Source organism: Boleophthalmus pectinirostris, unplaced genomic scaffold (assembly GCF_026225935.1).
Source record: "Boleophthalmus pectinirostris isolate CB_2022bp ecotype Guang Dong unplaced genomic scaffold, ASM2622593v1 HiC_scaffold_12, whole genome shotgun sequence".
NCBI lineage: Eukaryota > Metazoa > Chordata > Actinopteri > Gobiiformes > Gobiidae > Boleophthalmus > Boleophthalmus pectinirostris.
The window spans coordinates 14,089,253-14,105,016 of NW_026571018.1; the positions used below are offsets into that span (position 1 = coordinate 14,089,253).

The following is a 15,764-nucleotide window of genomic DNA, read 5'->3' on the forward strand; positions in this document are numbered from 1 at the left end:
TTTTTGCAAATACTACCAAGACATTTGAAGTCATTAAATACAAGGGCCTGACTGATAAAGGGCCAATATAAAGTTGTTTCCTCATCGCAAACATAGCTGCAGTTGTGTTTTGTTTCATTCACACATGTTTAATACACAAATCCTTCATATTTAGGCTGAGTTCTTCTCTGTTCCACCTTGTGATGTTAATACAGGAACCTGCTCCACTTTGTTTTTAAACTCCATACACCTTGTAGAATCATTTGGATAATTTCAACACTGGAATTGCATGTCTCTACCAAATTAAAGGTAAAAAGGTAGCTGTTAACTTCATAACTACCTACTACTTCATGATGTCACAAAGTAAAGTGGAATAGAGCATTTTGAGCTTTAGAGATGTACACAGCCTAATCATGCTGGATTACTCAAACACATGTGAATGAAAGAAAACTCCAGGTATGTTTTTGAGGAGGTAACAACATTATAAAATGTCTAAAAAGTGAAAAGAGTGAATTTTGTGTAATATAGGACCTTTAAAGGAGAGGTATACAGCCAATCCTACTGTATATCAATAAAAGCATGGAGTTTGGAGAAGGGTTCTTACTTGTTTATGTCCATGGAATTAAGATTGACAGCCATCTTTAAAAATAAAACTGAATAAAAATCTATGACGATTAACTCAAGGTGAAAGAAAAAGAGGGTTTTTGTCCATATTTCCCATATTTTATACATTTAGGTAGGTTAATGACTGAATATGATACAAATTATTGCTTTATTTATCTATCAAGTTAAAGCTAAAAAGTAGCCACCTTAACCTCTCATCTCCCTCAAATTCACCAAATCTATCATAGTCTCCAAATGGTGCACTGTGTAATTTTTTGGTTGGATGGGGAGGGGTACATCACCTTCTTGTTTCTATGGATATGTCATTGCTCTGCCTGGAAACCTTACATTTATTAATTACAAGTGCTTTTATAGCTCAAAAATCCCTATTAGAACAAGCATTCTGACTGTGAGTGGGATTGCCTCTCCACAGATCTGACCTGTAACTTGGTCTGGTTTGGCCTCCATGAAGATAGAAAGCTTTAATACCGCACTGTGAAACATTCCTGCCAAAGCAATAACATCTCAATGGAAAAAAGCATTTGACAGACCCAGAAAAGTTACACAATGCTCTCACTGCAAAGCTTTATTTTACTTTTATTTTACACTTTCGTATCCTGACATGTACCACCAGAGCAGCTTGTCTAACTTTTTCTCTCCCACAGACTTTTCAATGGACTGAACGGAGTACGGATTGAGAATCAAGGCAGACAGTCCCTCCTGGTTTTCTTTAACGTGTCCGAGGAAGACTACGGCAACTACACCTGCGTGGCTACCAACAACATGGGCATCACCAACGCCAGTATAATCCTCTATGGTGAGACAAACGTTTTCTGTCTGTTAAAAGTGCATGGTTCTAGCAATACTTTATAATAACTACAGACTAAACTAACTAAATTATAACCTCTTAATTATGTAGTTACTAAGCCAGAATAATTTGCTATTTGTTGCATCATTCTTTTTCAAGCTTTTTAAGGTGTAATACCTTTTGAAACCTTATCACTGGTATTTCATGTTTTATAGCTTAAAGAGGGGGTAGTAGCTTTCTGTGTTATATTATTCCCTCATCAAAAACATGCCTGAAGAGGTTTTAGATGTCATCCATGTATGTTTGAGTAATTTTGCTTTCACTCCTGGGCCCTATTTGAACCAAGAAGCAAGACTCTGTGTAAAGCTCAGCCCATGAGCCAATATCATCAATTCCTACACAACAATTCTTCATAAATATTCAAAAGCATCATATAAAACTGTACACAGCAGCTTGACAAACCTGATGCGATGTGCAGGAGCTTCGTTAGGGGGATGCACGTTGATTGTGTTGTGTATTTATTTATGTATTTATTTATTTTGCACATACAACATAACAATAAAAAACACACTAAAGCAGACATGTCCAACTCAGGCCCGGGGGCTAAATTTTCCAGTGATATAATTATATTTGGCCGACAAGATCATATCAAAACTGTATTAGAACTGGCCCACTGTCTACAGATAGGCTATAGAGACATTATTTATTTAAAACTTTGTTATTATTTTATATTCTGCTTGTTCTGCTTAAGCAAAACTATTATTAAACATTTATTTTAATAAGAAAAGGTTTAATATTACATATCTTGAAGTGAAATTTTTCAATAAATATTTAGTTTGGCCCACGGCTGAGTTCCAGTTTTTAATTTTGGCCCTCTGTGAATTTGGTTTGACACGCCTGCACTAGATAAAAAAAATAGATGCTGGAAGAGGCAAAAAACCTAAAAGGGCTTATATTAAAGCCCCTACCTTATGAATACATGTACAAATTGAACATTAAAAAAAACAAAACAAACAAAACCATTTAAACATCATGGATTGAATTAATTTGATTCAGGCATGGATTGAAATACAATGACACATCTACAATTGAATGATTATCAAATATTATCCTGAAATATCAAACATTTCCTCACACTCTTTTTAAACAACACCTCTGACTGTGACAGCACTCTGAAGGGGAACTGACTTTGCACGGAGGAGCAACTATACATTCTTTTCGGCAAATACAGCATTTTCAAAACAATAAAAGATACCATGGTGATCTAAATATGTTATGTGTTAGCAGATAATGCCCCATACAACTAAATTACCCCCTCTTTAAACAGTATAATATGTGAAATTCTCAATGTTTAGGTGCAATTTAAACCCACTGTGAAGTTAAAATAGAAGAATAAATATATTTTGAGCTCATATGCAACTCAAGTATACTTAGGCATTTTATTTTAACAAGTTCAAAGCTCCAAAAAGTTTACCACATTATATAGGCAATTATTATATTCCAGCAGAAAACAACCTGACCGAGAGACCTCATGCGTCTGCTGCTTTATACCTTTGCAGTTGAGCTCCCAGTTTCCATGGTAATTGCACTTTTGAGTGTAAAAAGCCTTGCCTATTGTGCTGTGTGCTAATGTTATTGTAACAGATACAGTTCAAAGACACGGAGCTGACCTGAACTTTTGCCCGGGTCCTGGTTGACCAAAGAAGCCTCTGCTACACCCACCTTCCTGTTAATCCTTATTAAAGAGACATGACAGAGGACAGCTGGAGGAGATCATGATAATGTCCGTATTACAGAGTCCTCCTCCGCACAAACAGAAGTTGTACCTCCACACACACTCTTCCAGACTCGGCATTGAAGTGTGAAGTCCCTGCTACAAGATGCAACTGTATAGAACATGTCTATGAATATCAATATGTTTGCAGTCTTATCGACGCCTATATGAAGCCATAATTTGGTGTGCAGTGATACTACTTGCAAGATAGATAGATAGATAGATAGATAGACGGATAGATGGAACTAGGTCTAAGTTCTCAGCCCATCTTCTGCTGAAACCAATACTTCTCCAATACACTTTTGCGTCCGTTAAAGTTATTTCGTTGATCATTCTAAATAAAATGTAACTATGAAATTACTGTGTCCAATTGGGAGTCTGAAAAAAAAAAAAAACATAAAGTAACAGATTGATTATTCAGAAGACAAATGTGTGAAAATCAATGGCACAAGTTTTTGCTCAGGCCTTGTTTCAATAAGTCAAAATTGAAAATCTGAGTAACAATAACCGAAATATTGTGATAGCATATTGTCAAAGTTCTCTCAATAATATCATGGACCATCACAATATATCGAATTACAAGTCTCTTTGCTTAAATTAAGAGTTATGGTGCAGCAATAACTAAAACAAAGACAGAGGGAACTACATAGACCATGATCCTTTGCTCCATTTGAGTGCAGACTACATGAAGAAATAACAGGTCTAAACACTTTTAAGTCTTAGTTCTTTGGATTAAGTCTTCTCAAGGCATTTTAAGAGGAAAAAGTAGCATATTAAGTTTCGTTAGCTCCTCAAAATATTGCAATAAATATTGTACCGTGAGATGTATATCATGAAACTATCATACCGAGAAATTAGGATATTGTCACATCCCTAATCATGAGCTTCCCCACCATATCGTGAGTGTTCCCATGATATCGCAATAAATATCGTAAGATGAGGTTCATACCGTGACGATATTGTATCATGAGACTTGGACATCGTTACCCCTAATCTCAAGCGTATCATGTCATATTTATCATTTAATCATGAGAGACCAGTCGTTATGAAAACCAAAAAGTACTTTATTAGAGGTCAGTGCATTAAGCTCAACTTTTCTTTATCCTAGTATAGGGCTGTCAAAAGTATCGAAAATCAGCATTTGTATTGTATTGATACTAAAAAAAGTCACATTAACTAGACAAAAATGAATAACTTTAAAATTATCTTGTATTACAACATAGTACAAGACCACATCGACTAAAATGTGGCTCATGGAGTATTTTTCAGATACATAACTTGCATAATCATTCTTTTGAACATTTTTGAAAGTGAAAAATAGAGTTACTCCTCTTAAGTACATCTGTAAGACCATAAGTTTACCCCTTGATCAAAAATACAGTTATTTTTTGCATATGTTTCCCTCTCAGATCATATTTAGTTTCCTTGATTTCAGACAAATACAGTATTTTTGCTGGTACAGGTTTATACCTAAATAATGCAGTATTAGGACTAACTAGATCAATTCATTTAAGAAGATTTAAGAGATTTTAGAAATATTTGTTTTGTTGATACACAGATATAAGGCCACATGGTAAGAGAAGAAAGAAGAAAGAATTATGATGAAATACTTTGAAGGAATGAACGAAAGAGACTGTTGGATTGTGTGAAATGAACATTTTGTTTTTCTTGTTTCCAAGGAGACTGTGCAACAGGTTAACTTAGGAGCTAGATGCATTATAGGACATTTGAGATGTGTCAGGCTTTTTGGACCATATGTGACAGCAAATGTGGCAGAAGACCTTCCAATAGAAATACTTCAAGGGAAAGAAACATTTTGCCATCAATCACCACCACACCAGAGCAGAGTAAGAACGAAGCCTTTCCTGCTGTGTTCACCTGGCTCCCCCTTGGACACTGCTGTGTTGTGGGATCAATAAAGTCTCTCTCTAATGTTGAAACTAACATTCGGTTTTCTAAATAATGTGATTTAAAAAAAAAATATCATGGTAGTAGCGAAATGGAGTTTGAAATGTTAGTACAGTACACTGCTCTTGTGTGCAGGTCCCGGGGCGATGCACGATGTGAATGGGGCGGCGGTGATCCCTGGCTGCTCCCTATGGCTCCTTCTCTCTTTAAGCTCCTTCTACCTGCTCCAGTTCTGATGAGCACAGTCCGGCCGCCCTCCGCATCCAAACACCTACAGACTATTAGTTCTACAGAAGCCTGGATCACCGTAACCACCTCTCTCTATCTCTCTCTCTCTCTCTATCTCTCTATCTCTCCTGGCTTTGCATCAGGGCGAGCAACAACCCAACCAGGGGCGCGTCCAAAACCTGCACTAATTTGACGACGGTAGGACTCGAGTTTGTGTCCCCCCCGACCCCCCCGCGATACTTTTATATGTGGAAAGGAAAAAAAAGAATACATGTAACTGTTGATAGTTGACTGTTTATTGCCCAATATTGAAGTGTACATTCAGATTATACTTGTGTCGCGTCCTGTTCAATATCTGTACAATACCATTACGCTTTTTTAAGTAAACTACGAAAAAATAGGAAAAAATGCAATGTGGTTGTTGAATTTTACTGTATTTTTACAGTTGTATGCAAAAGGAGTACCAGATCCTTCATTGGAAATACAACATTGTTGAGTTCTCAGGCACAGTCCTACAGCATAGTGCATCCAGACCGTTTCATTGTAGTGTGTAGAAAATGTAGAAATGTACAGGCAACTCCTGCACTCTTGTTTTTTATGCATATGGTTATTATTAAATGGTATATCAGAAACGCCAAGAAAAAGTGTCATAGCAGCTCTACGGTACTCTTTTTTTTTTTTTTTTTTAAGTACCTGATTTTTTTTTTTTTTTTTCAGGTATTTGAGCAAAATGTCTCTTGCCCATAGTCTGTATAAAGGAGTGAACTAAAGGATGTGACGTCACCCATAGCGTTCGGTTCCAGTCAAATGAAGCTCACGAGGCTAGGAGTTAGGGATGAATTTGGAGCTAGATCCATATTAGGAACAAAATAGCAAAATAAAAACACCAGGATCATATAGAGCGGGTTAATACAAACATTTGAAGACCAAAAATGACGAGGCTCACTGCAGCAGTTACAGAGAGAGGGCTGACAATTTTCCAATGTAAAGTTAATTGGAAACAGAGTCGATGGAGCCGGATGCGCACCCATGCTCACTTCCTATTTGGAAAATGGCAGCTAACAGTTTAGCTATGTTCATTTATATATACAGTCTATGGAGTTTCCCCAGTCCAGATACTATATACTAATATGTAAGCAACTCTTGAGGTCAAAATAAGTCAGCTGAGTTCTGCCTGCATCTGATTATTAATAATATTGTCCGGGATCCAGGAAGTAAACAATTAGCATGCTAGTTGTTCTTAGCATTACCGTGACTCTTATGAACTCCTCACGGTGAATAATTAGGATGCTCAGAATGCATAAAGTAATTGAGGTATTACTTTGGACCACTGCAAATTTAAATTAACTAGAAAATGAACTAGTTTTTTTTTTTTTTTTTTTCACATTTTTAAGACGGTAAAAATCAGCGTTTAACTCTTTCTACTTTAATTAAGATTGCAACATGGGTGAGAGCCTTCTTAACTATTGCCTCATCTAATTGGTTTGTTAAGTGACAGGTTAGAGGGTGGGCCTATTAAAAACTAATAAGGAATTGATTGGACCCATTTACTCAATCAGAAAATCTGCAATGTGACTTATCAACCAAAAGGAGGAGCAAGCGAGCGTGTACCTCCAGTGATACGATCTATATAATAATCCTATTTAATATACTCTATACAGTCAATCGTGTATAATGTGGTTCATCATTATAAGATACTTGTAATGAGATATGTACTGTATATACATAATTACACAAATTCTATATTACATTTGAACTCATTATATTTATTTATTAACATATTTTGTATTTATTTTCCCTATACATTCATATAAAGGACACTGAAGCGTAAACATTTGTACGTGTTTAATATTGTTATTATAAGATGGTTGGTCTTTAGGTGCTATTACATTATATGGAAATATATTTGACTATTTACTATGATCAACTATGATAGGCCAGACCAACCGAACTGTATCACCATCTTTTTAAATAAAATATGCAAAAATATTAGTGCTGTAGCCCTTTAAAATCTGTCAAGCAAGTTCCACTCTTCATTTATACAAATTTTAAATAATTTTGACCTGCCATGTTGGAATTCTTATTTACCTGCTTTTGTCATTCCTCAATTTCAATTATTTGCCAAATTTGTAAGTTAGTCCATTATTGACTATATTCATTAGGCTATATTACTCACCAGAACTTATTAAAAACATTATCTGTCAGTTGTAGTCGTAGTTGAGTCTGTGAAGAAGGTTATAATGCTGGGCTTGCATCTCCACAAACCTGACTTAGTTGGCCTGGAGGAGGGCGTCTTCCTGCTTTTTTCCGTGGACGTTATATTCCTTGGGCTATAATCTTCCACAGTATGATATAAAACGTTTCTATCTCCATGGACAACAGACTTTAACTTTCTTTTTCCATGGAATCATGCAGTTCATACCACCTCCACCTCCAGAAAGTTAGATCTTGTACATTTACATAAAGAATAAAAGAAGCTTGATAGCATGTTATCTGTGCTCTGTTAGTGAGGCGATGTACGATGGAGCTGCTATGGCACTTTGGGCGTGTTAGAATGTTGATCTTTGACCCTGTTTGCAGTAAAATGATCTGTATACAACTACAGACTGTACAAGTATATTTGTGAGAGACTTAACCTGAAGATACAGCACAAGGATCCAGCCCACTCCTGTATAAACCAGATGCCTCGCCGCAGGGAGCAGCCGCATACTTGGAAATGCTTTTGTTGTGAAGTTGTGTGCATTTTACTGATGGTGACCAATGACCAAGAGACAAACGAAACATACACATTTTATTAAAAAAGAAAACCAAATCTGCACATGTGAAATGCTTGTCAAATTTAAATGAAGTTCACATTTTGGCTGTGTCCAGGCTCATGGTTTTATTTGAAAGCCGTTTTTCCTGTAGCATACGTAATTAAAGAAGGTGCACTGTGTAACTTTTTTAAGGATCAGCGTTCTGCTTGTCTTCATGGAGATATTATTGCATTGCTCAGAATGATCCACATAACAACATTAAATTTATCTATCTTTCATTTATTATATTGCAGGAATGTTTACTGTAACAAAAAAAAAAAAAAAAAAAAAAAAAAAAGAAGAATTGAAAAACACATATTCTTACTGTGAGCTGTTTGTCTCCATGGAAATAGATAAGTTTAATGTCATTCAGTGAAACATTCCAGGTCAATCAATAATATCCAAGCAGATGGTAGACCCATAAAAGCTACTTGTACCTTTAAACAGTACATCAGGGGTCATCAAACTAAGGCCCTGGCCCTCCATGCCCCTTTGACCGGCCCCCAGCCCCTCTGTCCCCACCACTGGAACTGGCCCTATGAAGCAATCCTCAAAAGTTATCATGGCCTGTTTTTTTTATTACTTTTTGGCAAATAATAACAATCTGCATCTTGTATTCTGTTGATTGTATCAATTAAAAAACTGATATTTATATGAAATATTTTGAAAATTTGCCGCCAAATTTTCGTCACCTAAGAAGTTCGAGATCAAACAGTGACAGACGTGCACAGAGTACTGCAAGTTAAGGACAGCAAAATGGCTCATGTTAAAGTACGAAAAGTGGACAGAGAGTGTCGAGTTTTCAAAGAACAGTAGACCAATTATTTTTTTGTTCAGCGTAAGGACAGTGCAGTTTGTCTGATATGTAAAGAAAATGTGGCAGTTTTCAAAAAGTATAATCTGCGTTGTCAGGGTCATACTATTCTGATATACGGCCGACCTGACCCCAGCCCTCCTTCACAGTCAGGAGTGATAATGTGGCCCCCAGAGAAAGTTTGGTGACCCCTGCAGTAGACTGTATTAGTAGTTCTGGGGAATATGGCGAAACATAAAGTCAGTATTGTTTTAGAGCTGTACATAAACTTATATGTTATCTTATCTATATGCTTCTTTTGGGAGTCCACACTTCTCTGTGATTGGTTGATTAAAAAAAAGTGTTTATTACCGCTTACTAGTTTCTTTTCCATCAGCATGTTTTTTAATGTTGCATAAGTGTTTACTTGCTTGCTACAGGTGGGTTTTGTTTTGTGCACATAGCAGTTTTAGAGCTAAATTTGTGAGGTGAAAAAGCATTTAATGGCACTTTTATTCTAACCATTTTCAAATAATACCATAGCAGCACGGACATAGCCTGACCATTTTATTATAACACACATGCCTGAATTGATGTCAATAAACTTGAATCCATTCGCTTCAACTCCAAATTCTAATCTAGGAACATTTTTACATACACCACAAACTGATGTACAATAATCCACTTTCATTCTGGTTTGGGCATATCTGTGTATTTTATTATGATCCTTGTTGCATTATTCCGGGCATTTGGGTACAGTGCCCTGTTCCACCTGTCATGTTTGCGGTTGTTTTGAAGGCGTTTGGTCACATGACTGCAGCATTGATTCTGTTTTGATCTGTTAAGGCCTTTCTGAGGTCTTCACTATTGTGGTATAAAGTCATCGTATCATTTGATTGAGAGACTGCAATTTGTCCATAAACTGGTTAAATGTGAACAAATGTTTGTGTACAGTTTTCTTCCAATACACACACACGCATGTTGGGTTTCAATGCATTGAATCAATCCTAACCTTAACCTAATGTTGACTTAGCCTAAATCTAAAAAGGACAGTCTAGAATTTTGGGCATAGAACCTCATTTCCTAGTGAGCCAGAGTGTTGGAGACGTATGGAGACACTTTTTTAAAATATTCCATCCAGTCCTTGTATTTGCAGAGGTTGCTGGTGCTAGGCTAGTGCATGTCAATGGCCATAGTTAGCCTGCCACTAAAAACAGTCTTACCCACTCCACAAAGCACCTGAAGCAAATCTGTTATTACGCCAGACTGTCAATGCGAATGTCTGTGTCGTAGAATCATTTTAGAAGTAAAACCAACCTTGCATTTGAAGGACTTATGTCTGAGCAGCAGCAGTGAGTTGTACTTGTATAGAAAGCTTGGCAGCAGTGGACTGATATCACCTAGCACCTATCTTACTGGCAAAGTAAAATTCCGCTGCTGCTGAGAAAGTAGTCCCTCAACATGCGGCGATTCATGTGATGCAAGGTTAGTTTTATTTCAAACAGACGTTTACATCGACAGTCTGGCATAATAATAGATTTGCTCCGGGTGTTTTGTGGAGAGGATAAGACTGTTTTTAGTAGCAGGCTAACTATGGCCATTGACATGCACTAGCCTAGCACTAGCGACTGTCCTGTTAAAGGTTCTATATTATGCAAAATTGACTCCTGTGAGCTTTAAACCATGTTAGAATGGTGTTACTTCATCAAAAGCATACCTGAATTTGTGCTTTGTTTGAGTAACTCTTTATTATTAATTTGTTCACATCGCCAAAGATCAAAAAGCTCTGTTCCATTTTGTGATGTAATTCATTGGTAGTTCTCAAGTTAAGTTATTTATGTTACCTTTTGTTCAGCAGAGATTGGCAATTCCTGAGCATCCAAATGAGTGTGGAGTTTAAAAACACTTTGGACCACTTCCGGTATTAACACATGACATCACAAGGTGGACTGGTAGACAGGATTTGTGTGTTAAACGTGTGAATAAAACAAAACACAACTCCAGGTATGTTTGTGATGTGGAAACAACATTATAACGTAACATAGATCATAAATAGTGAAGAGTATATGAATTTCAGTACATCAGCTTGATAAACTGAGTACGGCCAATTTAAATTTGTTTTATGTTCACACTTAAAGTAACAATAAAAGAACATAATTTGATTTTTGGCTTTAACATCTGCAAAGTTAGTACCCAGAGCCCATGTAGTCCTGCAGCTGTCTCCTTCACCATCAAAGCTCATGTAAAAACACAGCAGCCTGCTCAGACACAGATGTTGTAGTGTATTCTTTTTTCTCTGATAGTTCACACACAAAAAGGAAATCATTATCAAATTCACTCACTGGTAATGGGTACTAATGGCTGAGATTTATACAAGCTTCTCAAAGACTTACAGACTGCTTCTGATTCACACTTCACAAAAGAAAGGGTTTCAAACACCAAACATTAGTTTCTGCTCAATGCATGTTTACAATTGATACTTGGCAGCCGATGTCGTCAACATTCCCTGGGGGTGTGATGCTAACTGTAGGCATGCTCTGTCTGAAGGTTGTTACACTTTAATCTGAGCTTTATTTGAACACAAAGTGACTCGTGTGAGCTTTAAGGCATTTTATTATGTTGGTACCTCATCAAAAAATGCCAGGAGGTGTGTTTCGTTTCATGCACAGATGAATCCTGGTTCATTAGTCTCTACATCTCTAAAGCTCAGAATGTTCTGGTCTACCTTGTGATGTCATGTAGTCGTAGGTTTCAAGTTAACAGCTACTTTTTAAAAGGCCTTGTGGAGCTGAAATGATCTAACTGTTTCTAATGAAGGTATAAGAAGTTTAAAACATAGAACTATAAACAAATCTGGAAGATGAATCCAAGATGGTGCCGTATTGGCCTGTGCTCAATGGTGCATAGGCCCAAAAAAATTCCCTTCCACATTTACTTACTCAATATGGGCTAGTGCCTCCCACCCGTGTAATGTTTGTAACGTACAAGGCGTGAAGCACTTGGACCATTCAGAGCCAGAGATGCTAGAGCGGAGTTAGCGCTGGCTCAGAGCAGGACTAGGTTAACTCTTACAAATCTAACTTTTGGGCACATTGAGGATTTAAAAATGTTAAAAAGCTTATGTTGTGAAAATAGAAAAAAAAAAATCCCTACAAAATCCAGACCTTTGTGAAAGTTGTGAATGCCCTGTCAGCCAAACACAACAATTCCCCAAAAAATGCATTGTGCTTCAATGGGAGAATTATTTCTAGGCCCAAGCTCCTGGGAGCTACAGTACCTGGAGTCTCGAGCTGGGAAAGAGGGGGGGTGCCTTATCCAGTTTTTATAATAGATCCATGATTTAAAAACACGGTGGAGCAGAGTACCGCACGACATCACAAGTTGGAACAGAGTGTTTTCCATTTGAGAGAAGAAGTTAATGTAAATATGCAGGGTTTGTGTGTTTAACATGTGTGAAACAAAACACAACTCCAGGTTTGTTATGAGGAAACATTATAAACATAGATCAGAAAAAGGGTAATATGGGCCTGTTCTGTTCTTTATGACCATAAAGAACAGATTTTATTGTCACAAGCTAACCAGCATTAACCAATAGTTTTTCAGTTAGTCAGTTTCACTTTTTTGTTGAAAATCACAAACCTAAACACATCATGGACACTCATATTGATCACTGCCTCCCGAAAATGTTTTTGAATCCATTATGTACTTTTCTTGAGTTTTCAGACAATTCAGAGAAGCTTAAACTTTTTTGACAGTGTTTGCCTAAATGTGCATTGTGTCTCCATGGTTACAACACACCAACACGCATACGTGCAGAACACCCCCAGCGTGATGCCACTTCAAAGCATCAATTTTGGCGACGGTATTTTAAAAAGATTCAGAAATTTCCTCAACCGAAATTAAAATATGTTCTTCTCACCGTGAGTCATTGAAGTAATTTCTCAGCATGAAGAGAGCCTCACATTGTAAAAAAGACATCCTACCCACACAGATGTCATCACATAGAGTTGGTTGTTTTCCAAGGATCTTTACAGAAAACATTGCTCTTTGTAAAGCTGTGATCATGTTGCTTATTTTCAGCCTCTCTGCAGTTTCCACACGGTGCCTTGGCTTCAAAGTGAAACTCGTGTGCGCCCAGAAGTCTGCTGCAGATGACACCTGTGTGTGACACGTGCACCCGCTCACACTGTATCCACAGAACAGAAAAACAACATTCTCCACAACATGGTGACAACATGGACGCAACTCTAATTGATACTTTGCAGCTGCTGTCACCAACGTTCCCTGGTGGTGTGATGCTAACTGTAGGCATTGCTCTGTCTGAAGCTTTATTAAGGCTTGTTTATGATCCATTTTCTAGACGCGTAGAGACTTCTGTCCATCCGTCTTCTCAAAACATGTGAAATCTTAGCACTGGAGCTGTACATGAGCTGACCACTAGGGGCAGCAGTGAACACAGCTCGACAGTGGAAGCTAAACTTTAAAAAAAGTGATGAGAACTAGCTGCAAAACAAACAAGTGCTTTCCTCACCTCTCTTTTCTTGACTATTTTGCAACAGATGAAATCTAAAAACTGCTGTGTGTACCTTCATGTTCGTTTATTTATTGCTTTATTTCGTGTTTTGGTCAATTCTCAAACTGACTTCTAATGGTTGTTTAAAAGAACAAAGCCATGACATTAGAAACGTTTGGAAATATAAATGTAGTGACCATTACTACATTAAGAACACATGGATCTGTTTATGTAATGAAGTAAAGTATAAATGAGCCTTTAGACTTACATCTGTGCTTTATTTAAACAGACAGTCCAGAATTTTGGACATAGGACCTCATTTCCTAGTTAGCCAGAGTGTTGGAGACGTGTGGAGGCACTTATAAAAAATTTCCATCCAGTCCTTGTATTTGCAGAGGTCACTGGTGCTAGGCTAGTGCATGTCAATGGCCATAGTTAGCCTGCTACTAAAAAACAGTCTTACTCACTCCACAAAGCACCCGAAGCAAAACAATTATTACACCAGACTGTTGATGTGAATGTCTGTGTTGATAGAATAATGTCTGAAATAAAACTAACCTTGCATTACATGAATCGTCACATGTTGAGGGACTATTTTCTCAGCAGCAGCGTAATTTTACTTTGCCAGTAAGATAGGTGCTAGATGATATCAGTCCGCTCCTGCCACACTTTCTCTCAGGAAGTACTATTCTATCAACACAAACATTCACATCAACAGTCTGGTGTAATAATAGATTTGCTTCGGGTGTTTTGTGGAGAGGTTAAGATTGTTTATAGTGGAAGGCTAACTATGGCCATTGACATGCACTAGCCTAGCACCAGCGACCTCTGCAAATACAAAGTCTGGATGCAATATTTAAAAAAGTGTCTCCACACGTCTCCAACACTCTGGCAAACTAGGAAATGAGGCCCTATGTCCAAAATTCCAGCTTTTAACACAGTCTGACCACTTTCTAAGTCTAAAGGCTGCCACACACTACAGGCTTTTTCAATCTTAAACGATTTTTAAACATGCAACAAAAAACACACACCACAAACGTGAGGAGAATTGTGAGATTTTAAATCTCTGATCGCAAAGACTGCAGCGGGATATGGCTGCTTATCACAGGCTACAAAGCTGTGAGCGCGATCACGTCTGCAGTTTCCTGTCTAGGGTAATACCACTCGCTTTTAGACTCTTAAGTGTTCAAAAGATCAGAGCCCTGCACTTCTAGTTTAGATGTAAGCTAAAAGTGTGTTATTTGAAATGTGGTGCAATATTTCAGATACATGACTTTTAATGCACAAAAGATTGGCGGTAAAGTACACAGGAAGTAGAGCCACTATCGCTAATCTGCCGCTTCAGCTTGATCCGTGCGCTGTGTGGATGTAAACAGACACGTGCTACTCTCGCCATTTTACTTTTAAAAGATCCTTCAAACTGGATTAACAGCGCTGTTTTGTGGACTGGGTGTCATTATTTGTGGAGGACAAATTCTATGGATAATGTGGATGAGCTGTAGTAGTTTAAATGTACAACTTTACGAGAGGTGAGTAATAGTGATTTTTGTGATTTACTGAGTTCATCCTTCCATCTGCCCCTGACACTCTGTTTTATTGGTTGTTACCGTAGCGTTGCTGATGTTTGGTGGTTACGATCTGACAGAACACACACACACATGAGGAGAGCCTCGACATCAAAATCGCACACTAAGATAAAAAGTCAAGTCACGCCTCCACAAACGCGTGGAGAAGCAAACTGCAGCCAAAATTGGGCAAATTCTCCTGTAGTATGTAACAGCTTTCAGTCCATTAAAAACCCACTTAGCTGTTTCTACAACATGTGAGCTGGTTTCTGCTGTTAAAAGTCTCTCACTTAAAACAAAACAGTCACAAGTTAGCAGTAACCAACACTTTTTTTTGAGTTAGTCACACACACCAATGAAAATCAAACACCTAAACGGGATCGCACTGCAGAAAACAAAATCTAGTCAAGTTAAGATGACTTGAATGAAGAAAGTTTTATCAGGATTTGAGTAAATTTCACTTCACAAGTAAAATGATTTGCCAGTGGAATAAGACTTTTTGTGCTTAAAATATGAAAATACATCTTGCTACACTTAAAATAAGAAAAACAACAACATTTTGCATTTAAAGTAAGAAACAAAATTGAATGTTGCTTGAATTAAGAAAAACACACTTATTCCACTGGTAGATAATTTTACTTGTCAAGTTGAATCGACTCAAATAAAGTAAAATATTCTTAATTTAAGTCATTTTAACTCACCTAGATAGTTTTTTTTCCAGTGCATGAACGCTCTTATTGATCACAAGCTCCTGAAAATGAGCTGTTTAAATCAATTTTGAGTTTTTAGACCATCTTA

The 15,764-nt window shown here is 37.3% G+C and overlaps 1 protein-coding gene across 1 annotated transcript in view; it reads left to right on the plus strand.

Annotated features, from left to right (window-relative positions):
• opcml (opioid binding protein/cell adhesion molecule-like) overlaps positions 1 to 5,308 on the plus strand; it is a 425,440-nt gene extending 420,132 nt beyond the window's left edge. Inside the window, exons 6-7 of the mRNA XM_020920667.2 lie at positions 1,248 to 1,399; positions 5,208 to 5,308. Of these exons, the coding sequence (XP_020776326.2) occupies positions 1,248 to 1,399; positions 5,208 to 5,308 (253 nt within the window). The remainder of the gene's footprint in view (positions 1 to 1,247; positions 1,400 to 5,207) is intronic.
• The last annotated feature ends 10,456 nt before the right edge of the window (positions 5,309 to 15,764 follow it).